This window comes from Sphaeramia orbicularis, chromosome 4 (genome assembly GCF_902148855.1).
Source record: "Sphaeramia orbicularis chromosome 4, fSphaOr1.1, whole genome shotgun sequence".
Classification (NCBI taxonomy): Eukaryota; Metazoa; Chordata; class Actinopteri; order Kurtiformes; family Apogonidae; genus Sphaeramia; species Sphaeramia orbicularis.
In genome coordinates, this window is record NC_043960.1 from 21167286 (window position 1) to 21193040 (window position 25755).

A 25755-nucleotide genomic window follows, 5' to 3' on the forward strand; every position below is an offset into this window, starting at 1 on the left:
ATACATAGTACTGATGCAGAAAGACTGAGCTGTGATGTATGCATGTGCATGTTGGCCCTCCTACAGTTATATCTGCCTGAGTTTGAATGTGCTTGCATGTTCTGCTATGCATTTGTGTGTAACGTTGGGAAAGAAAGCTAGATTACACCTTATGTTCTTACTGGCCAAAGCAAAATCCTGCCATCTCTATTAGATGTTTGTCTTAAGGAGTCCTGAAGTTCAGAGCATCCCCTTCAAAAATCATGTTGGTATCAGAAGTGCATTTGTTTTTTCATGCAAAAAAAGAAGTTCCATTACATCTTATTCTAATGCGATCATATTAATACACTTCCAATCTGACTGTTAATATTCACTGAAGGGATCACCACAGTGAGGGGGCTTACTCGCAGTATTATTTGGCTGCTTGTTATCTACCTGTAAGACAATAGAAAAAAGTGACACACTCTGAAATCCCCTCAATCCACTGCCTTTTATTATTAGACACCCCTGCCATGATTCCTGTCAGTTTCCTTAAGGTAATAATTTCCATTTTGATGAGCCACCCATAGTGACTGTTTAGCATTGGCGCAGCCAAGGTATGTTAATATGGGCCGACCCCTGCGGCTTGTATGTAAATGCCGTAGGCCTCAACCAGCAAGTGTGACTAAAGGATCTCCATACTGCGCCTGTGTCCTCAGGCAGCAAGAGGGTGTAATCTCAGCTTCAAGGTGACACTAAAGGCTGCACATTATTTTGGCTTCCCCCTTCATTTTGGGGCAGCAAAAACTGCCTCACCAAAATGGCCGATAATGTCCACCTTCTGACCTCTGTTTTTGGCACAAATCCCTCCACAACACCGCCCACTATTAGAGTTAGTGCAGTACTCTGGCGTTCTCTCTCGACTGCTTTCCACCTCGTCCACTGTAAGGCTTCTTGTCTTTCTCTCCACATTGGGGCTTGAAACAAGATTATATGTTGTTATTAGTCCACATGCTAGGTATGTGTTTGTTTTATTTTTTCTCTCAATTCCAAATGGGCCGGCTGGGCTCCTGGTCTCTGTGAATGAGGAGCCTGTCCATGCAATTGGGATTCTTTATTTTTCTTTCTTTCGTGTCGAAGGTAGAATAGCTGAGGGTATCTCTCACACACACACACACTTACACAGCTTCTGAGAGCTTATCAGACTACTCGTATGACAGAGTCGCACAGTCCACTTGAACATTTAGTCATGTTATACAGGTCCATTTCTAGCTAATGATAGCAAGTGAGTCATGCATGTGATAAATCTACAGATGTATTGTTGTTCACAAACCTGTCTACTGGGCTTTAAGCTTTATCATTCTCTTTTTGAATATGTACGATTATGCACTACAGTATCAAGTAACCTCGGGGTCTTGATCTTCTGTTGTAACCAAAGACTAAATTTATTTATGTGTCAGACACACAGTGCATGCTGTTGACAGGTAGATTGCCCCAGTTTTCCATATCCTCGTTTTTCAAAATAAAGTCTGTATATTGAGAGGGTGCCCTACTGCCACAGTACCTGTAAGCATAGCAGTTTTGTGTGATGGTTTAGCTATTGTGATTGTTTGACTACTCAGTCATATGATAAATAAAGTCTAAAATAAAGGTTGAGTGGCTGCTGAAATAGTCTTACAGACCACAGCTGCAGTAAATGTTGTCATTATTTGGCTGGTGTTAGTTCCCATGTTGCTATAATAGTATAGGTAGCTAAAGGTGAACAGACATCTTCCTGTGGGGAAACCTCATTCACTCAGCCACTACAGCTCCCGGTCCATTGGCTGACCAGAGCCCCTGGGAGAGAAGAGCACCATTAGACATTAGACATTAGACACACCTTAATTGGCCACTTTCCCCCCTCAAAAAAAAAAAAAACAAAAAAAAAAAATAGACCCTGTTCGCCCATTTCAATGTTCACCAGTCTACTGAATTGGAGCCAAAACTGATGCAAAATCAAATTCCAGCTTAAAAAAGAAAAAAAAAAAACATCTAATAGTATTGATGCATACCTCTTTGTTGAACACAGCTGCACTCTGGTACTGTTTATGCTGTTCAGACTTAGTTCTTTTTGTGGATTTGTTCAGTTTTATTTCTTTTATTTAATTTCTTTTTGTACGTGTGTGTCTGAAACAATGCTATATTGGGAATGAATGGCATGCTTGGATGGGTTTGGGTGACATTTTTGGATTGTATTGGTTTTCCGGTGACTGCCCAAGTGGATGTGGGCGCACCTATATATGTCACTCATGCCATAGCCACACCCATGCATGTCTATGTGAGGAATGGGCTGCCCTTTCACTTTGTTGTTTAGTTAGGCATTTTTTCCACAAATTAGAATCCAGAGATACATTATCTGTCCCCATGTAATGGACTTTTTTTTTTTTGCCCTTTTTTAATTCAACATGTTTTTCAATTAATCTTCCATTTTGACTTCATGACTATGCAATTACTCTGTCATGATGATAAGAGCATGATATCTCAACCAAAAGGTCGTATGCTCTTTTATTTAATTTCATTCCCCTCACAGTCAGGGTAGAACAGGTTTAGATTTTAATGCTCTGGATTTTTTTCTAAGAACCTTGCTGTCTCGTGGGGATATTTTTATTAGATTATTAATTCATGGAAATTTGGTAGAAAACTTTAATTGTTTTCAAAAAATTCAATTGTTTTTGCCCTCAAGGTCAGGTGATGTCTCGCCCATTTGGAATAACTTTAATGACATGTAGAGTAGATCAGAGTTACCCTTAAATTCCCTTTTTTCTCTAATGTAATGTAATACTGACTATGACATGGCTGCTTGAACCCAAAACAAACAAAAAAAAAGAGTCAATAACGCCAGCCAGCTTTTATTTAGCCCCTATGGACTTCATGTCAACTTTCTGTCTGTACACCTTAGTGCTCAGGTCAGTACATGTCAGTTTCCTGGTCGTAGACCCCCCCCCCCCCTCCTCCTCCTCCCAGAGTGTGTGTAGGTGATATTTGTGCCCTTAGTTTGTTGAAAAAAGTCAGACTGTCCCATGCAACGATCATATGAATCCCATTTGGATCGACACGGTGTATTTTGGAATGCTTCTTATCCTCGATGCCCCTCCCAGTCTCCCTCTTGAACCCACCCCCTTCAGTTCACACCCACCCCACACACACACACACCTCACATCCGCCCACCCGAGGACTTTACATTTGCATTCAGGTGCAATGTTTAAGGTGGGGAGGAGGGGAGGTGTAGACGGTTCTTGCTTTTAAGCCCCAGTGTGTGAGACCTCCAAACCCACTTTAATCCATAGTCTTTAATTTTTTTTTTCCTTTTGGTTTAGAATCACAATCTCCTTATTCTCTCCCCCACTTATGCCTTCCTCCTACTTCCCTTTCTCCAAATACCCCGAACCCTTCAATTCCCCTTTGCGTACTGTACAGTATGTCTGCGTGTTCATTCGTCCCCGTCTGTCTGCCTGTGTACCTCTGTCTGTCCTCTTGTCTATTGTCTTGCTGCTTGAGTCTGTTTTGTTCTGCCTTGTGTCTTGTCTCTCGTCCCTATCCTCCCTGTCTTCCCTGTCTTGTCTGTCTGTCTGTCTGTCTGTCTCTAAGCCAGCTCTTCCATTAAGTTCATCATTTTTTTTTTACCTTCTACATCTGCGCTGCTTTTCTTCTCTGTCTCTGACCTTTTTTGCATCCCAACAAACATCCTGACAAGGAACAGATGTACATGAATAGAGTAGTAAAGTTTGTTTAAGGCTGAGCGACTCAATGATAAATACAAGACCTAAATATATTCATGTTAAAAACTATGTTCATGCTCATTTTTACATGTCGCTACAATTCAATGAGTAGGTTTTCTCTGACCCGATAGAGCCCATATACAAGAAAAATATCTCATTATATTTTTGCATCTCAATTTGACTTTGTAAACAAATCAAACACTTAAGTTTCCCCATTTTAGGAAATGCGAACCCTACATAATGTGTCATTCCTTTATTGCGTTAGTGTTACATCTGACCAGTAATTGCATGTTACTTTCTGTCAAATGCTTGCTGGGATGCGTCTCATGAACAAAGTGTTTTTTGCTAACTCATATCTCTTTCATTTTCTAACTCTTGCATACTGTACACACGCACAACTCATGCCTATACTGACACAAAAAATATATACATTTAATATATTTATACACGCACATGCACACATTCAAGTATACACTACTTTTTACGTCCTTCCTCAGCGTCTCAAGGTCATTATCAACCTCCTTCCACTCAAATTCCAACTCCTATCCATGAAGTTTGAGGTCCTCCCTGTCTCCCTCTTATAGCTATCATTCTCCCCTTACTCATCTTCCTCTCTTTCCCTTTCCCTCTGTCTCTCTTTCTTGTTCTCTGGATTTCTACTTCTTATTAATCCAGCTCTGTTTCTTGACTCCAACACTCTGTGATAGTAATCTCTTAAGCAACAACTACTCTAGTTCTCTTTATATCTATTTGTAGGCACACACCTTGTTCCTCTACTTATTTTGTGTTAACTGGGACTGCGATGTGACAATGTGCCACCATCACATTTTGTCACATTAGCTGGAGAAAAAAAAAAAAAAATGTTTACACAGCATTGAAGCGGGTTACCCCCCCTTTACCCTCCTCCAAACCTTCCCCTTTCTTTTTCTTCCTCTGTCACTCTTTTGCTCCTCTGCTCCCTTCTTTTCTCTCCTTTACCTCAGATGCTCTATCCTCAGTCTTGGTATTTCTTTCTTTCCTCTCCAATCGTCTTTTGTCTGGGCATGCTAGCGACCCTTCAGTTATATTCCTCTATGCATTTTATCTCAATTTTTATATCTGATTTTGTTATCATTTACTCCTTAATTTACCTCGGTCTATTATGCATGCTGTCTGTGAAACTGATAGCTGCATCTATCAATGGAACCGTGTCAGATCTTAATAAGGCTTTGTCCAGTGGATCTACCCTAAACCACAAAAATCTGATTAAAGTTTCTCATCTTTATGATAACTAGGTAGTAGAGACAGGTGTCAAGTGCAAACGTATGTGAGAATGTGTTTAGAGACTTTGTAGAGATTATAGTCCAGTAACCCTACACTTCCTGTGCTATGGGAGAAGCCTGTAATGGCCTACTTCCTGCTTGCCATGAGTGCCTGAAAGGACAGGAAGTTCCAGGTTGCCATGTTGGCCTAATGTGATACCATTATCACATGGCCTTTACCTCACACCTCCATACTTCATGATCAGGTTATTCTTTAGTTGATATCTTAGCAGTTCAGTTCCAAAGATGAGAAACTCGTAATAGATTTTTGTGTCTTTAATTGTGCTGTGATGGGTCAAATATTGGTCAATGGAACCTTGTTGCTATGAATCGTTGCTTAATTGTTAATCTATATTGTTGTTGAAGCAGTTCTGTTAGTTTAGTTCCTTCTCATTATTTGTATATTTTTTATGTTTTGAAAAGTCTACTTATTTTTATTTTGTGTTTCAGTTCACATTTACCATGTTGAACCTTTTATGTTAAATATTTTCTTGAGAAGGGTCCATTTTCATCGGTCTCTCTTGTTACCTCTCTCTTTCTCTTTTTTTGACTCCCTTGCCCTCTTTTGTCATCCTCTCCCCTTCCTCATGCCTTCTCCCAGTCCGACGGGTGCCTCCTCGCTTCTCCATACCACCAACGAGTCAGGAAATTATGCCCGGTGGCAGTGTGAACATAACATGCGTGGCAGTGGGGTCACCCATGCCTTACGTCAAATGGATGTTAAACTCAGAGGACCTGACACCGGAGGACGAGATGCCAGTGGGCAGGAACGTTCTCGAACTGAGCAGCGTCCGTGAGTCAGCCAACTACACCTGCGTGGCCATGAGCAGCCTTGGAATCATAGAAGCAGTGGCGCAGATCACTGTTAAATGTAAGCGATGACTACGCTGGTTAAGATGGGTAGCTTTGATACGAAAGAGTACAGAAACCAGCACTTACAACATGCACTGCTGACATTCACTTTGACTGTTATGTTTTACTTTATTTCGCCCAGATAAATGACTACCTACCTCTTTCTTTCCTGTCTTGTCACCATAACAGCTCTTCCCAAGCCCCCAGGTACCCCCGTGGTTACCGAAACCACTGCCACCAGCGTAACCATCACCTGGGACTCTGGCAACCCAGACCCCGTAACTTATTATATCATCCAGTATCGAGCCAAATCTCCTGACAGCAAGTAATGAGACGGTGGATGATATCACCACCACACGTTACAGCATTGGTGGCCTCTACCCCAACACAGAGTATGAAAATCCGTGTCTCTGCTGTAACACAATCGGGCAGGGTCCTCCCAGTGAGCCAGTAGAAACTCGGACTGGTGAGCAAGCCCCTGCCAGTCCACCGCGAAATATCCAGGCTCAGATCATATCCCAAAACACCATGATGGTGCGCTGGGAAGAGCCCGAGGAGCCCAATGGGCAAATCAAGGGCTACCGTGTGTATTACACCATGGACGACTCCCAGCCCATTCATCTCTGGCAGATCCATAATGTCCAGGATAGCATCATCACCACTATCCAGAGCCTGGTTCCTCAAGAGACCTACACCATTAAAGTCCTAGCATTTACATCTGTAGGTGATGGACCCTTCTCAGAGCCCATACATGTCAAGGTGCTGCAAGGAGGTAAGAATATAACTGAATATGAAACATTGAGTCAATACAGAAATCTTGACTTTATATCTTCTTTCATAAGTTTTATACTCTAAAGTCGAGACCTGCAGAAATTTCACATACAGTGGAGTTTGTAAGTTTAAAATAAGTTGTACTAAATCTGGTGAAAGTTGCATCTGTTCTCCAAACTTCCATCTTATGGAGGCAAAAAAAAAAACACCAATAGCCGTTGAGTAATATCTTCAGCTTTCTTTGTGCATATGCAGCACTTTTCGGAAAGTTTCCACAGTCTGTACCAAACAGGGAAGATTTTCTCTCCTGCTGTGTAAGAATCCCCCACACATCTGCACCCTCTTGTAAACGATGACAAGTGTGTTTGATAATGACAGTCTGAAAAAGACCAGTCAAATCTGAGAACCGGCATCTGAAAAGGTACCGATTTCAGCTTCAGACCGAGATAAATCCTTTCAATCCCTGCTATGATTATATATATCCAACTTGAGTGAACCCACAAAAAGGAGGGGAAATTCAGACTTAAACAGACGTATACTATACAGATTTGTACTTATTGTGGGGGCATATACTATTGTATTGCACTCTAATGTATTTCTTTCACATTCATTTAATCTCACCATTGGCCATTTAATCTTTTTACAATCATCTTATTTTGATATTTTTGTGGGTATTATATGGTAACTGATAGAATTTCATTCATATCATCTCCTGTCTTGTGCTGTATGCTGTAGTTCCTGGTCAACCATCCAAATTCCAGATCGGTGCTGTGTCCGACACCAGTATTGAACTGACCTGGGATCCTGCCTATGAAAAAGAAGGAATTATAAGTTATAAACTTCACTACAGGGAAGGCAGTTTTGGGACCCAGGTATGAGTTTCAGTCTGTTTTAGATTGAAGTGCGACTGAGGTCTTTATGGTCGTATGGACTTTGAGAGTAACTTATTTTTCCCTCGAATGACAGATGGTTAAAACATTTGGACCCACATCTTCATATGTTGTGGAAGGTCTACGGCCAAACACAGACTACCACTTCTCCTTGGCAGCCATCTCCAACAAAGGCATCGGAGCTTTCACCAATGACATTTCACAGAAGACCTTGCAAGCCAGTATGTAGCCTTTTTTTCAGTCTTCTCCGATATTCTCTTTGTGTATGGCCTAACAAAACTGTTTTTTTTCCTGAGAGGTGGTTAAACTGTTAAACTTACACTTCACTCTGTTGACTTTTACTTGTGTCTCGATCTTGTAAATTCTTAATTCTCTGATATACTGTGTATTATCACCTTTGAACTATGACTGTGTTTTTCTCAGACATAATCAGGGTTCAAAGCTGATTGAGACATGCTGCATAATTACTCCACTGATATGTTTTGAAATGTTGTCATTAATATATGGTTTAATGTTTTTGCTCTGAAATAATCTTTATTTTTTACCTCAATGTGTGACTGTGGTATTAAACTTTGCGTAAAATGCTACTGACACTATAAACTGTTCATTTTGTGAGAAGCTGAGGTTGAAAGGGCTGCAAAAGCTTAGAATATTAGAATTGCCTTTTCTTTTATTCTATCTTAACAAATTTGTTTGAGTCTACCCAACAATCACCTCTACTAGGGCAATTTTGGCAATTTCTTTACTCCCTTTTACTTTTGTTTAATTTTACTTTTCTTTTGTCAACAGCAAGTGCACTTTCTTCCATGTGACAGAGACACAAAAAATGTTCATTCTCCTCCAGGACTGACAAGGCTCTCTTAAAACCATGAAAAGAAATTAACATTGTGGAAAAATCATGACAATTCTTTTATGGAAAAGGTACTAACAGTCCCCCAAACCTGTTATGAGTGTACCCTTTGGATTTATTCAAATATATCAGTACAACATTTGTGATTTTGTCTGAGTTATTTAGACAAGCAGGCTAAAATTTAAATGAGTGACTATATAATATCCAAGCTGTAGATGAAAGAACCTGTCAAGTATCAGATATTGTTAAAAACACATGGTACGGAAATATTGCACAGAGTGTTTATATATTTATACATAAAAACATTAAATTGCGGCTGGATTTGGCATTATGGGATTATAAGTGGATGTGAGCTAGTTGCTGCTAATCTGTTGACGTATACAAAAACAGAGAGCCTTGGCGGTAGGAGTAGACTCCCTTTAACACATTTTCTGTTTCTACTAGTGCAACTTGTTGGCTGTACCCCCCACATCTGGTCTGTGGGGGCTTTGGAACAACCACTTCACAGTTCTTTTTGTTACTGCTGAGCAGCAAAGCTACACAGACAGTGCAGAGACACTGAGGAGAGCGCCAGTTGCATGCAACACTCACTCCTGCCCAGTGGGGGTGCTGTTGAGAACTGTTCACTGCACAGTTTTGATCTTTAATACGTCCAGGCATGAAATTAACTTTATGTTCATCAAGCCCCATTTCTGTCTTGGCGTCTCTTGAGTCTCTGTGCACATCATCACCTGTCAGTATGGTGTGTGTTTGTGAATTTCCTACCTCTGTTTCTGCATTTGATCTTGACCAGTTAACTGCAAGCTGATTGGATTGGATACGCTCCACTCTTCCTCTTACATCACCCTATTCCAACTCTGTTTCTCTTTTTGCCACTTGTTCCCCTGTGCAATGGAACAAAAGCTCTCCTTGGAATGGCTTGACATCACCTTGCTCACTTTGTGTCCTCTTCCTTTTATGTTGACTCTTTTGAAAAAGTTTTGAGTTTGAGTCTTTTTATTTATTTATTAATTTCTATTTCTTTCTGGGTTATACCAAAGAATATTGGTTTGACATCACTTCAAATAGTAGCTTGCTGCTATTTTCTTCTCCGTGCTGGGTCCTTACACGAACCCGAGTCTCCAACAGCTACAAGCAACTACAGCACAATAGGCAGAGCAGCAAGTACAGACAGCGCTGACGTGCACTTTCCCACTGATCAAATAGGGGTTGTTCTCAAGATTCTGCTTGAGACAAGGGACTTTTCCATCCAATTTCAGTACATGTAGTTTATCTTGAAATTATTGGTTTTTTTGTCAGTGTTATGAGGTTATCAATTGAAAGAATTTCCCTATAACAGTGATTATTTTCTTAAGATTATTAGATGTTCTTTGGGCACCATTTTGGTCTTTTCTGTCCATTGTAGTTTCTCTATAGTCCTTGTATCCCTGGTCTTTCTCAAGTAATGTTTTTTCTCATGTTTTTATAAAGAGTCCCTTTCTGAAGCAGGTGTGAGACATATTGTATGCATTGCTTTCTCACTGCTGAGGTCAAAAAATTACAGACTAAGACAGACAAGCAAAAAGATTTTCCACAACACAATAAATAACTTGATCTTTTGGATGCTTCGAGGTAAGTGATTGCTTTCAGCGCAGGGGATTCAGTCTGCCATATCTTGTCATAAAAAAAAGAAAAAACCTGTTGAGGACCTCAACATATAATCCAGTTATCTGGGAGCATGGTAGAATTGGAATGGTAGGAGCGTGACATGGATAAATAATTAACTGATATGTCTGTGGCTTATACAGGTCAGATATAGCATCACATCCATGTATCACCGCCACTGAATAGCCTTGTGACATATATAGCTTGCATCAAATGCCATCACTGTGCAATATTACATAGACAGTTAAGCATTGCTTTATGTGCAATCTTGACTTTTGGCATAGTTATGACCGTGCGCTGCTTACAGCCCCACAGACCTATTTCACTGCTGATTTAAACCCACTCCATTGTATGGCAGACTGAAACCCTTTCTCATCATGTAAAAGGAAAGACAGACAATATGATTTCCCTGTTTGCTTTGTTGTCCATTATGTGTGGTACAAAAATGTTCACAGATTGTTGAAGTATGTGCTCAGTCCAAGCAGCATTACCAGCGGCTATTGTCATGGGGACCACTTTGTCGAGAACTCATGAAAGTCACTACAAAAGATAATTGTCTCCTCCACCAAGGTCCCTATTTGTTCCATTGGTTAATGATCCCAAGTAACGTTTAAATTAAAGAGCATCTCAGTCATTTTCATTGGCTTGTTGCAGTGCTTATTAGTGGCAATCTGGAAAAAGTCCTCCTGATACAACTGACAAGTGGTCCTCATTCAGAAGCAAGGCCTGCTGGGTATGCTGCCACAGTGAGAGCAGGTTGAGACACAATTTTTTCAGACCATTCAGACGTGGCCGGGCTGGGTCCACAACCAGAGAGTCGGGAGTGCTCCCAACATTCCTTTAGCTGACTAACCGACATCCACTCGCAAAGCGTGGTAACAGGACCTGAGATAGACCCTGGGAGTGGGTGTTAGGGGACTGCAGGGCCCCAGAGTGGCAGATAAGAATCCCATTTCATAGCGTCAGAATTAATTTCATGCTTTGCGATGAGCTATGAGCCAGGCCCTTGGATTGTCAGGCTTTGTTACACATTTAGATTATACCTAGAACCTGCCAGTAGCCAGTCAAGTGCTATCTCTCAAATTAAAGTGGCAGATTCTAAATCCTCTGTATTTAGCCAAACAAGCAGTTTAGCTCCCCCACTTACTGTAATTGCGAGAGGTTTTTAGATATATTGGAATATCTGTGTGAGCCCTACCACGGCCATTTGGCATCGCAGGGGATTAATTCCATAATGATCTACAAATGCGAACATCCTGTCATTTGAAACTGCAGATGAAAATACAATTGAAATGCAGGCATGCTTATAGACTGATAGCAAGAGCATTGACAGTCCGTGTCATTTTAGGAGTTGACAACAGACACTGAGTAATGGCCTCTGTAGCCTAATTGTTAGCATGAATGTGTGTAATTCATATCCACTGAAGATGTCGCACTAAAAACACTTTTAATCTGAAGGTAGTCATAATGATTAGGTATGCCACTGGTACTTGACATTGCAGACTTTAGAGCCAAAGCTCCCAGTCATATCACAACAGACTTGAAAGTCAAACAGTAACATATGAATGGGACATGACTAATTATTTGTCAATAGCATTTAGAAAACTCTTTCAGGGAAGCTTCAAAAGAACCTCAAGTGAAGCATTAGCTGAGTCTCTTCTTTTATGGTTGTATAGTTCTAGTATCCATAATCCTACCACCGGCCTTCATAGGATATGCACTTTATTAAATCCGTGCCCCAGTCAGTCTTAAACTGTTATCGGGCATGAGGATGCCTGTGCACTGTGATAGCCTGGCCCCTGTCAGATTCACAGCCCTTTTCCACACCACAAAGATTGAGAACTGAGCAATCACTCTTGACGTGGAGAGTTTGCAAATACAATATGAGCAGAGGAAAGAAGCTGAAAGGCTCAAAATCCACTAAGACCGTAAGTAAATAAGCCCATTGGACACAGAGAAGGGTTTGGTAACTGTGGCTAAGGTCCTGTCCTATTTGTTGTGTGCTGGAACATTCAGTCTTCACTGCGTGGAGGTCTCTCTTGTAGTCAAAAGCCCTGTTTGTTTATTTTAGATTTTTTTTTTTTTTTTTTAAAGCTGGTCCACCAAAAGTGACACTGCAGTCAGAGCAGAGCAGTATCATTAAACTTTGATGAATATAGCAATACAAGCTTCTCCTCTAGTCATGCATCTTCTCTCCCAACTCTCAAAATGGCAGTAGGTTTCGCCACGATACATAGGCACAGCGCTATGAAATGGGATTTATTTCAGCAAATTGTTCAGCAAGGAAGGTGTGTCCATGGCCAAGCAGAGAAGAACAGAATATTTTAGGAGTGAGTTTTCCACTTATAGCGTCCCCTCTCACAGTCGTGTGGACCCTCCGGCCCAAAGATACATGAGAATTAAACAGTCCTGGCTACAGCACAGAGCCAACCCTCTCCCTCCCAAAATGAGTGTGACGTTTCAGTGAGTCTAAGTTAAAGACATTATTTACCGATTCAAAATGGGCATAGCTAAATATTGAAAGTAACTGGCAATGCTCTATGGGAGGGAAAGTGTTACGGCTCACTGACTATAGAGGAAAGCCTGCTCTGTAGTCCAGGTGCTGGTGGTAAGAAAGTCTTAAAAATGGTATAGTTGTGGGAGCCAGTACGTATGATGGAGACGATGCTTGTGATTCTGTTGCTTTTTTCGTTCTTTCTTTTTTTTTTTTTTTTAAAGAAGTTAAATGTTGTTGTTTCAGTTTATGCAGAGTATTCGTTTTTTTTTCATGTTTTCTCATGAGTTGTCATTTTGAACCTTAAACTGTTGTTGTGGTTCTTTCTTCGAGTCATTTGGGTTACAGAGAAATTCATTTCCCAGTACCCTCCTTCAGGTCATGATTTATTTTTTCAGATTTTGTTTTGGAATGAGAACATGCTGCTTGTTTCAACCGGTTTCTTTTGAGATCTTTTCCTAAGTTGCTGTGTGTGGAATGCTGTTGTTTTTGGGTTTTTATTTAATTATGTTGTTAGTTTTTTCTGAGAGCATGTCATTTTGTTTTGATTTCTGCCGTATATATTTATTTATTTATTTATTTTTCTTTTACCTTACTAACAGAATGTAAATAATGAACTGGGCTTGTTACACAATGTGAAGGAAATGCCTTCTCGCACAAAACTATTGTAGGCGATATAGTAAGCCAGACCTTGATATATAAATATTTTCATACATTTCTTTTTATCCCTATAATACCAAACTCTGGATGAGACATGAAACATTTTATCGCTCCTTGCACAGCACACTCTGGACGAGCACAAGCTGTGTAAGAGCTTGGCAAAGATTAGAAGCGAGAGGCATTGAGTTTGATTTAGAAGGTTCACAGATGTGTAGGTTTTAATATGTTTTGGAGGAACATAGTCACTGTTTGTGGAAGTCTTTATACAGCTAGAAAATTAAAAGCAAAAGACTATCAGTGGAAAAAATGTGCAATTACCATTAAAAATTGAACCATGTTGTAAATGACGGATCATTTTCAGTCTATCTAGCAACTAATTAATATTCCAATCCTGTCTTTGCAATATAGTCATTCTTTTCGCGTGCAAACTGGAAAGCCACTTAGCTAAGTAGTTTGTGTAGTTGCATATGTGGGTTATGGTTCGTCCAGCCCTTATACTCAGCTCCTTGTTAAAAAGTGATCAGGACAACAGCCTTTGCCTATGAGCCATAAATGAACATTGGATGTGGTAATCCCAGGCCATCTGGTCCTGTATCAGGTTCAGACTAGTTATCATGGATCACTGGATTATGGAAGCCTACATATCTCAGGTTAACAGTATGGAGTACAGCGGCTATCTGCAATGACGTGATTGAGACGGAATCAGCTCAGAAATCTGCCTCCATCTGTAAAACATTTGACGACTGATGGCATTTATTTCAATAGTAACATAATATACCTGTATATAATCTTTTTATTATATTTACGCTGTTTACTGGCTGTAATGAAGTGATCTTTCAGTAGCAGGAATATGAAAACCTACAGAAATGCAAATTCTTTAGACGCTACTCTGTAAAAGAACGTCAGTGAGTCCACAGGTTTCTCAGAAGGGAACCATCTAGATTCATTATTACACAAGCTTGTGCCATTGTCCTTATAAGCCTTTTATGTTGACATTTGCTTGATGATTTTTTTTTTTAAAATTATTATTATTATTATTTTTTTCCTCCGTCTTTGCTTTGCAATTTTTGGTTGAATTATACGTATTGTTTTTTGAGTTTGAAATTTTCCTTTTATCATTTTCTTTATCTCTCCCATCTTTTTATTTTTTTGTTTTTCACCCCTCCCTTCCCCCTTTCCCATCCTCCTCGTCCTCGAACCCCCCTTCCTTCCTATCCTGTCCACCTCACCAGAGCCCTCAGCCCCCCCTCAAGACATTAAGTGCAGCAGCACCAGCTCCACCACCCTGCTGGTAAGTTGGCACCCCCCGCCTTTGGAGAGTCAGAACGGTGTCCTGGTGGGATATAAGGTGCGCTACCAGGTGGTGGGCTTAACAGAAGGCGGCAGTGATGACGAAGAGCCACTGGGGGAGTCAACGGTACCTGCCACCGAAGAGCAGGTGCTGCTTCAGCGAATGGAGAAGTGGACCCAGTATAGCATCACTGTATCTGCTCATACTGTGATTGGGTCTGGCCCCGAGAGCGAGCCTCTGATCTGCCGCACTGATGAAGACGGTACTTAAAGCTTTGTTTTATAAAAGGGGTAGAATAATGTAGGAATGTGTGTCATGTGTATTTGCACATTCTTCCTGCATGCAAGCTTCAGCCATAAAAAACAATAATTTTAGCTTTTGTCTTTGAAATACACTGAACACCATGTTATGGTTACAGATGTATATCAGCGTTTATCTCCAATAGAACCAAGACTACATACTGCTGTGTAATATTTTTAGCATTACAGCATTTTTAACAAGATAATTCACTTTACTATTAAACATAACTAAATAAATTAAATATAGGCCCATCACATTCAGCTTTCTACCTTAACATCTAAGAACATTTAAGAACATTGCATACCGTATTTTCCAGACTATAGAGCACACCTGAATATAAGCCGCACTTGAATATAAGCCACACCCACCAAATTTTAAAGAAAAAAATATTGTACATATATAGGCCGCACCTGACTATAAGCCGCAGGTGTCCACGTAACCTGAGATATTTACACAGAAAGATGGTAAACAGAAAGATTATTTAAATATTTATGTACATACCTTAACTGCTTTTTTCCAAACAGTGCCTGTAACACGGCAGTAAAACGTCAGTAACACGGCTGGTTAAAAAACCCAGAAAGTCATTGATCGCTATCTTCATCTTCCTTCTGCACACTGAAACCACTGAAGTTGTCTTCTTCAGTGTTGGAGTTGAACGGCCTCCATCACACACCTTCTACGTCTCTCTTTCGTAGTTGCTCTGAATGGCACTTCCGTACTTCTGCTCTTTTTGCTTCTTAGATAGACGCATCGATTGCTTTTAATTTAAAAGCTGCATCATATGCATTTCATCATGGTTTTCCATGATGAGGGTTTGTGCATGACACGCAAAATGATTGTTAAAAGTTAAGCTTAAAACTTCTATTCTTCGCATCACCTCTTCCACCTGTCTGTCTCGTTTTTGCGCTTCCAGCTAAAGCGCCCCCTGGAGGCCGTTAGCCCGTAAAAATCTATACTTGAGCCGCATCGTTGTATAAGCCGCAGGGATCAAAGCATGAGAAATAAGTAGTGGCTTATAGTCCGGAAGATACGGTAACTACTCTAGGAGCTACATGCATTTATGAGTGATGTACAGCAGTGGAAATAAGTTTTCAGACACCCTTAAAATCTCAAAAATTATTAAATATTTGCAGAAAAATATTTGTGTGTCAAAAAATGTGGCTACATCAGACAGACAAACAAATGCAATTTAAATTTTTTTTTTTATTGTTAACAAGAACAAATAACAAAACAAAATTCTTGACTGTTCATTATGTCATGTCCTGGATGTATTCCATAATCTTGTTGAAACATCCAGTTTTGACCTTGTTGGAACAGAGCACGTGCAGAAAGCCACATGTGAGTTTGGAGAATGGAACAATACTTGGCGGAATTCAGTGACTTAAGAGTGATTTTTAATGATACTGTCACAAATGTATGGGGTGTCCAAAACCTTTTTTTTCACTACTGCTTATCAAAAGAGCCCCTTTTCCTCCAAAAAAAGACTTCATACCAGAAACTTTTTTTCCTGGGATTTTGAAAAACCTCAGCACATCTCCACCAAAATTGCCTGGAAAACTAAATTCTCCCTCAACCCTAAAATTTGCCTGAAAAAAGTTCCTGGTAGGGTGGTTGGATTTTTCAGCTTCCCTGAAATTCTTGAGGGGCGAGATTATGTGCTGAAGAACGCTGATTGGTGGAACACACTTGCAGCGTTCCGGACTTTTGAGGACATGCAAACCACACAGATTACCAGGAATTGTTTTACTTTACTGAGGTAGATCAATTCCTGATAATAAAAGTTCCTGGAAATGCAGCTGAAAAAGGGGCTAAGGTCATATCTGTTTGTGTATGTACAGCAGGAACAACAGGTCAGGGGTTGAGAAATAGCAGATGTTTGTCCAGTAAACACTTCAGTAACATATTCCATCTCTCATTTCGTATCTTAATTTCTCTATTTTTGAACGTTTACCATTTTCAGATGTTCTGAACACTATCATTCAGGCTTCCCTACACTATCAGACACCTACATTTACAATCTTACTGTCACCGTTTCCTGCCAGTCCAATCATCTTTTCCACCACTTCGACATATAAATAATCTCAGTAAATAAAGCCGCATCTCTAAAATGTTATCATGGGGAGAAATCAATTATGAATGAATATTAACACATTTGCATCCTACTGTTTCCTTTGACAATGGAAGACATGATCTGCTACACTGATGTAAAACGAGTCGGTGCGTAATGACAACATATTGATAGAACTATACTCTGTTGACTTCCCAGAATGCATGTAAACTGTTCAAGGTATATTTAGTATACTTATTCAGCAAAGTGCTAAGAGTACAACGAAAAAATAATCAAGCCTTGTATCCGTGTGTAAAAAAAAAAAAAAAAAAACTGAATCAAATCACATGACTCAATGTAAAAATAATTCACTGTAACCTGTATTTTTGTACCCCATACAAAATGTATTTTGTAGGAGACAGAAATCAATTACTTTAAGTTGTCCTAAATCAAAATCAATGTTCTGTTCAGTTTCTTCAATCAAAATTATCTCTTAATTTTGTACATAGAATATTTTCAATCATATCTCAGTTCAAATAATTTTTGAAGAATGAAATAAACTGGTTAAATTATCTTAAATGAAAAAAAATCGAATTTGTTATCATTTGAAATGTGCATCAAATTTAATATAAATATTAATTCAAATACAGTTTTTTTCTAATACTCAATCGTTTCTTTCAAATGCATATTTTGTCTTTTAGAAAATGCAGGCATACTAACAGAACAAATATGCTCTTAATGCCAATAAATATAAATGCCAAAATTGTTGACATGTCAGAGGAAGAACAGACCCTCTTCCTGGGCATGAAAAATGTAATTTATTTCATTACAAAATCTGTGCAAAGATGCTATGCAAATGCTTTTATTCTTTACAGCAAAATAAACATTACAGTTATTCAGCACATTGTCTACTTCAATCTGTTCTGCAACATTTGTGTAAAAATACAAGCACTGCGATGAAAATGCAGTTATTAAAGTTTATAGTCAGAATTCTGGCAGACATTTCTGTAAATAGTGGTGCAAAAAAATTCAGTCATTTGAGTGACATCTGAGCAACATGAAAGTGAAGAAGTATCTCATAAAGGATCATCATCAGCTGTTTGGAACTATTTAAACAGCCTCTTCTCGTAGAAATTGTACCATTCTGCCAATTCTGGGTTTTGAGTTCATCTTTTTTCTTCCATCACATCTTCCATCTTCCTTTTACACAAATACAAAAGTGTATTACAGTATTTTCAGATATTTTAACCCTGTAAAGCCTGAACCATTAAATACTTAACAGAAAATTGCAGTTCTTTTAAACTGGAGCCTTTATTGGTCCTGCTGAACAACCAAAAAAATGTTTTGTTTTGTTTTTTCAAATATCAATTTCTATGTATGAGTTTCAATTATGTATCATATTTGACACATTGGGTCTCAATGCTCAAATGTTATCATTTTTGAACAAACAAAAGCATAATATGACACAAACATGTCTAACAAATTGGTAATTCCTTTTCAAAACTGGGAAAGTTCTACCTCCTTCTTCATTAATGACAATCTTGTAGCGTCACTGGAAAGGCCTCTGGTGAACGAATTCCTCCCCCCTGGTGGATTATCTGTGTATTGCATGTATCTAATTGTATACATCAGGTTTTTTAAGAAAGAAAAAAACTCATGTATCAAATATGATACGTTTGGCGTTATAGGGCTAAGTTGATAGTGCATATGAGATCTTCAGTGACAGCCATGATGTCTTTGGTTAAGCTTGAGTGGTTTTGAGAAATATCCTCTTTCTCAGTTCCAAACATTGCCATAGGTGCCTGCTCCAATACAGCCTCATTTTCTTACTTGTCCTGTCATAAATAAATAAATAAAAGCATGAGGAGAACAAGTAAAAAACTACAGTAGAAAGCACACCTGCACCTTAAATAAAGGGTATATGTGTGCTAACAATGGGAAACATCCTTACCTGGTATTTGACAGATTCACCCACGTAGATTATCGGACATTTGAGGACGACTCAGTCAAAGTAGGAACAGTTGATATGAAATAAAATACAAGCATTAAAAAAAGGCTTAAGTAAGTAAATTTTATTTTTAGAGCACTTTTCACAGACAGGGAGTCACAAAGTGCTTTACAGTACAAGACAATTAAAATACAGTTTAAAATATAGTTAAAATGCATTAAATACATTAAGTGCAATTGGTTTGTAGCATCCCTGAGTCAGTTTGGGTTTAAAATGCCTGCTTAAAGAAGACCTAGTCAACCATGGATTACAATGATAGACAGCTCATTCATACCTCATCCAAAACCTGCAACATCCTGCTGGTCTCCCCCTTCACAACTCCTCCCTTCCTCCTGATGACCTCCAACTGTTTGGCAGAGTGCTTGTCCAGCCGCATGAAGAACTTCATCTCCAAGGGAAACTCACATGAACATTAATCTAATTAATAAAAGCAACAGAGAATGCACAAATAAGTTAAAATTAATGACCCAGATAATATAAAGGTTGATGAAACTGCCTGAAGATCACCTTTTATTATCTAATTAACATAATAAAGTCACACTATATTTAAATTTGCTTTTTTTTTTTTGCATGTTGCTACATTTGCATGGTTATGTTGGACACTGGAATGCTGTTTTCACATCACATCTGTTTCCATAGACTGAACTGTTTTTAGATGATGTGCCATACTTGTGTAACACCCACATTTAGAGAGCGAATGAGTAATGCCTGAGTCATTAATGTTGTTTGCATGTGAAAACATACCTCTTCCATCTGAAAAAGTGCAGACCATCCTTCCAAGACGTCGTCAATGCATGGTGACTGATATCATGGTGACTTGCCATAATCCTTTTTTAACCCTTTATAGGTCACTCATAGAAATACTCTGAAATTCAACATTTAAACTGTAGTGTGTTATTGGAGGACATAACAAGACTTTATTACTTTTGTGAAATTTTTCAAAATTTTTATTGTCATGTAGAAAATCAAGGTCAGTAAAGTTACAATATTTGGGTCCTTGCCCATACGTGGCACAAAAAAATCCAGGAAGTATACAGGGTGGGGAAGCAAAATTTACAATATTTTGAAGCAGGGATTGAAAGACAGTGTATGACCAATTAGTTTATTGAAAGTCATGAGAATTTATTTGCCACAAGAAAATTTACATCATAGAAAATGTTTTTATTCTATGTGTCCTCCTTCTTTCTCAATAACTGCCTTCACACGCTTCCTGAAACTTGCGCAAGTGTTCCTCAAATATTGGGGTGACAACTTCTCCCATTCTTCTTTAATAGTATCTTCCAGACTTTCTGGTAATAGTTTTGCTCATAGTCATTCTCTTCTTTCCATTATAAACAGTCTTTATGGACACTCCAACTATTTTTGAAATCTCCTTTGGTGTGACGAGTGCATTCAGCAAATCACACACTCTTTGACGTTTGCTTTCCTGATTACTCATATGGGAAAAGTTTCTGAAAAGGTATGGATAATAGTGTTAGGTATGATTATGACATCAATATATGTTTGGTTTCAAAACAATTAACGTAGTGCCTGCTGAGAAAAAAACAACTAAATGTTCATTGTAAATTTTGCTTCCCCACCCTGTATATAAAAATACAAGAAAAACACATGTAAAGTGAAAGGAACTTGGATTTTAGAACATTAGAACATTACTTTTAGAACGTTAGTGCTGATCCAGACCCCTGTCCATATCCACATTCTCCCTTTGAACATCATTCCTTACATTAGTACCATTACTTCATGGTAACTAACAAAGCAGGTCCACTCACTGTTCATGCAGAGGTGGACCTTACAGATCCTGTAGACCACATCGGACCTGAGATTGTTGACTCACTGTCCTCACTGGAATTGTTGATGTCACTGTCTTATAATGTATGTGGAAGTTACCAAAAATAGTCACTTGCCCAATAAAGGGTTAACAGTTCTGGCAAAAACAAAAGCAAGACAGAGTGAGTAAAAGGCAGAGGAAGTACTAGACAGAGAGACCGAGTGAATGACTGATGGGTAATGGAGTTGGTTTTTAACAATAATTTAAAGATGACTTAACTCGGTTGTTTCCCAGCAGTCAATTTAAGTGTCAAGTTTTGTGCAAAGATTCATTTTCATTTTAACTTACATTTTCCAATTATATAAATCATATGTGTTCCATATTAACACTGGCCTTAAAGATCAGTTACATTAAGAAAAGAATCGGGGGGGGGGGGGGGGGTAAAGAGGACCTACCTTTACTTTAGTTTTACTATTCATTTACTTAATAGTTCTGGTAGGAGTTGAAATGAACACGTACCATAATTATCACAAATGCACAAACGGTATTGTAAACAACACAAGCAACAATATTTATCTGCAGCTTCTGATTAAGTTACACATAAGAACTGCAACTATTGTGGTTGCTGCTTAGCCATTAAATGCATTAGTTATTAACATCATGAATAAATGACGGTACCTTCATATTTACCATAAACTGATTAAGTGTAGGCAACTCTCTAAAAGAGTGGAAGTAAATCCTTTGATGAAATTGGAGCCAAAGTAAATGCTATCATAGTGTAGTAAGCTGATAATATCAGAATAAACTGATAATGTGGCTAAAAATAGGGCAGTTAAAAGGCAAGGCAGGTTTATTTATATAGCACATTTCATGTACAAGACAATTGTACAAAAGTGCTTTAGATAAAACATTAGAAGCATTACAGCCGGGAAAGCAATAAAAAGTATAGGCATTAAAACAAAACAGATAAAAACTTTAAGCTTAAAATTAACGGCGTAGATGGTGAATGAAACATCACAAATGCACATGAAACAAATGACAGAAACTAATTCAGTCAAAAAATGTGACTTTCAAAGTTTATACTGAAAGAGAAAAAGAAAAGTCATAGTATTTAGTGATTTTAGCTCAGGTTAAGTTTCAATTTTAAAGTGTGGATGTTAAGTAGCCCAAAGATTTTTAGCAGGTTTGAACATATGTCAGGGTTAAAATTTAAATAATCTGGAAGGTTTCACAATATTAGTAGCTAAATTAGAACAAATCCTCCTGAGACCCAGGAAAGTGAAAATTTGTAGCTTTTTTTACATTAAACAATTGTCTTGATTGGAAACTGCATAATGCGGCAGTTTTTTCAGATACATTTTTTTTAATCTAATTTTTTTTTGTTTTTGTTTTTTTATGGAATGTCCTTTGCAATGGACAGCATTTTTGGAGTAAAACTGTCAAACTTCTGTCCCCTACAGACGACAAAAATGCATTGCTGGGTCTCAGGAGGATAAACAGTTTACACTTTATTCTTAAAACTCAAACAATAGAATATAATACTTTTGGTTTACACGTTTCAATAACTCTCCAGCAAGCAATAATCACACTCATCCTTTATATTTTTCTAGTTGAGTTTTATTATGGCTGAGGTGTGAAACATTCACATTACTAGAAAAGCACTCTGAGAACGCAGACCTCCGCCAAGGCAGATCAGTACCCCCCCCCCCCCCCCCCCCCCCCGATCACCACCAAAATTTAATCATTTGTTCCTTGTGCCAGTATCAATATTTCCTGAAATTTTCATCCAAATCTGTCCATAACTTTTTGAAAGATCCGGATCAGTCTTTGCCATTTGATAGAACACCCCATTGTAAATCCCGGAGTCAAATTGCATGAGATTTGCACACTTCCCCCATATTGTGATTTCCACCATAAATATTAGTCCCATATTTATTTTACCTATATTTGAAGATTCCTTGACCATGAAAACATACCATTAGCAACTGGATTCATAATTATATCCTTATTAGTTCAGTAGTTATTCACGAAAATTACATTTCTCGTAATGGCGGTTTTCTTCTGGGTCTAGCTCCTTAAGTATTAAAGCTACATGAAATCCGGTGGCATACTCCCGATGTGGAACTGACTGAGCTACACGATGGCGCTTGTCAGAAATTTCTACCTTTAATATTAAAGGCACAGTAGGCCAAAAAGTAAGGGCACCCCCATTTTTTATATAAATTTAGATAAAATCCGCCTTCTGGATCAGATCCGGATCAGCCTTTGAAATGTGATAGAGGACCCCATTGTCAATTCCTGAGTTAAATTTCATGAGTTTTGGTCAATAATTAAGCGAGATATTGGGAAACGAAAATTTTGGCCCCATTTACCACAATGTTAACGAAAATTTCAAAGTGATCCAGAATCCAGGATTTCTTCCAGATCACCCCCAAAAGTTAATCATTTCTTCCTTATCCCATTTCCAACAAACCCTGAAAATTTCATCAAAATCTGTCCATAACTTTTTGAGTTATGTTGCACACTAACGGACAGACAAACAAACAAACAAACTCTGGCAAAAACATAACCTCCTTGGCGGAGGTAAACATACTAGCCTGTTAGCCTTTCTTGAACACAAATGCTAGAATAGTTAGCAAACCACATGTCGACAGCTGTAAATGAACAGAAACTCTCACTGGTGCAAACACACTTACACACAAATCCAAGTAAACATCTGACCGTTCCCGTTATGATTTGACAGTGTTGGACTGTTTCTGTTTTATCTTTTACCTTTTAGCACCAGATCCTCTTCCTGTCGTCCTTGCTACTCCTGATTAGTATATGTTACACACTCTGTCCTATCAGCAGTGGGCAAACATTAGATTTAATATTTGTGGCCTGGTTTGTTCCACCAGCCCATACAGAATATTAACCCTTGTGTGGTGTTCAGATTTTTGTTATTCGGCCAGTGTTCGTGGGTGTAGTGGACCTGCTGCATTTGTGGGTTTTTAATTCAACAGAATCAAACCATTTTATGTCAAAATACTCAACAGATGTTTACTTCATCCCAATTACAAGCAACATAAAAAGCATATATGTTTAATATTTGCCTTTACTAGATCACATTTATGAATTTAAGTGCTACTCATTTTTAGTTTTTGTAATAAAATGTAATATAATTAACATATGAGAGGAAAAAATTCATAAAAAAAAAATAAAAAAAATTACTCATCATTTGTCTTTTAATAAAAAATTAAAACGGGTCCCACAGACCCAAACACCGTACAAGGGTGAAGGATGAGTGCAGAAATCACAACCAAATCTTTTTTTTTTTTTTTTTTTTTTCCCTGACCACCTTCACTTGTTCTTCCACTTACTTGAGGAGGAAGCTGCTGAGTTTGTCCCACAACATTCTTCTATGAATAAATAAATAACAGTGAGGAATAGTTAAACCAGGTCACTGTTGTACTTTTTTCAGTAGAAGTTGAGAAGATGCTAGAGAGGCAAGCATGAAAGGGTTAGTTTGAGTTTTTGTACTGCTTTATCACCGAAAAAACAGCCATTATTTAAAAAATAATAATAAAAAGTATTGGTTCAAGTGTGTGTTAGGACTGCTGCGTTACTAGAACTGAAAGAGGAAACATTATTTAGCCATCAAATGTGTTAGCTATTAACATTATGAATAAATTATATCACATTTACTGGATAATTTTAGGCAACTCTTTAACATTCTGATAAAATCGTACCCAAAGTAAATACTATCACAGTCTACTTACGTCAGGATAAAGTGATAATGCAGCTAAAACTAAGGCAGTTAAGAGGGGGAATGAAACATCACAAATGCTCATGATCAAAAAAATATTTGTAACTTTCAAAGTTTATACTGCAAGAGAAAAACAAAACTCATACTATTTAGAGATTTCAGCTAAGATTAGGTTTTAATTTTACAGTTCAGAATGATTTTTGGCAGGTTTTAATATATAACAGGGTTAAAAATGTAAATAATATGTACGAGTTCACAATATTGGTACATAAATTAGAAAATAAAGTTTAAATATGATTGTTAAAACTCAGCCAGAGGAAATGGAGAGCAGTTATTACTCATGCAAACGCACACAAATACGAGTAAAATTGAACACAAGTTGAGGTCTAAAAAAATTCAGATTATTATACCATTAGCCTTTCTTAAACACAAATGATAGAATAGTTAACTAACCATATGTCAACAGCTGTAAATGAACAGAAACTCTCGCTGGTGCAAACACACTTACACACAAATACAAGTAAACATCTGGCTGCTACCATTTTGATTTGACAGTGTTGTATAGTTTATCTGTCTTATCTTTTACCTTTTATCCTGCAACCCTAGTGAGGATAAAGCAGTTTCAGAACATGAATCTTTTACCTTCTAGTACCAGATCCTCTTCCTGCCGTCTTTGCTAATCCTGACAAGTATATGTTACACTCTCTGTCCTGTCAGCAGTGGGCAAACATTAGAGTTAACTCTTTATGGCCTGATTCATTAGACTGGATACTACAGAATGTCACAGTTGAGTGCAGAAATCACAAAAACATCTACATTTTTTTTCTTACCTGTACCAACTTCACTGAACCGTATAGCTTGCTTGAGATTGACAGTGTTGAGTTGATCCCACCAGGTTCTTCAGTGAAAAATCTTGACTAAAATGAACGATTTCAGATTGATGCCCTACTGCCAGTTTATACATAAATAAAAAAATCAAGATAGACTCAACATTAACCCATAAAGACCCAGTGTTACTTTCGTGGCAGTTCTAAAATAGTTTTTTCTCTATATTTAACTTTTCTTAAGTGATTTATCACCACTTATTATAAAATTATCCTCTATATTTTGCAGTTATTTAGTGAAAATCAAGTATTTTCCTGTTTTTAATTCACTGATCATGTAGATGTTCATAAAAGCTCAGATTAAAGTTGAAGGTTATTATAACAAAAACAGAGAAGACTGAAGAAAAGGTGACTTTTTCAGCGACAATATCAGTAATTGAGTATAAAAACAAGCGTCTACAACCACTGTCATTGATCCGACTCCATGGGTTTTACTATGGAATCAATGTTGTAGAAGATGTCTGTGTTTCCACGGTAACTACAGAGCCTCTGAGCATCCAAATTGGTCATATCTGATAACCATGAAAAGATGAG

The 25755-nt window shown here is 38.2% G+C and overlaps 1 protein-coding gene across 1 annotated transcript in view; it reads left to right on the plus strand.

Annotated features, from left to right (window-relative positions):
• Positions 1–25755, plus strand: part of ptprsa (protein tyrosine phosphatase receptor type Sa) — a 317356-nt gene that overhangs the window by 211960 nt on the left and 79641 nt on the right. The window contains 6 exon segments of the mRNA XM_030131459.1: positions 5619–5888; positions 6059–6195; positions 6197–6641; positions 7376–7512; positions 7607–7751; positions 14411–14731. Of these exon segments, the coding sequence (XP_029987319.1) occupies positions 5619–5888; positions 6059–6195; positions 6197–6641; positions 7376–7512; positions 7607–7751; positions 14411–14731 (1455 nt within the window).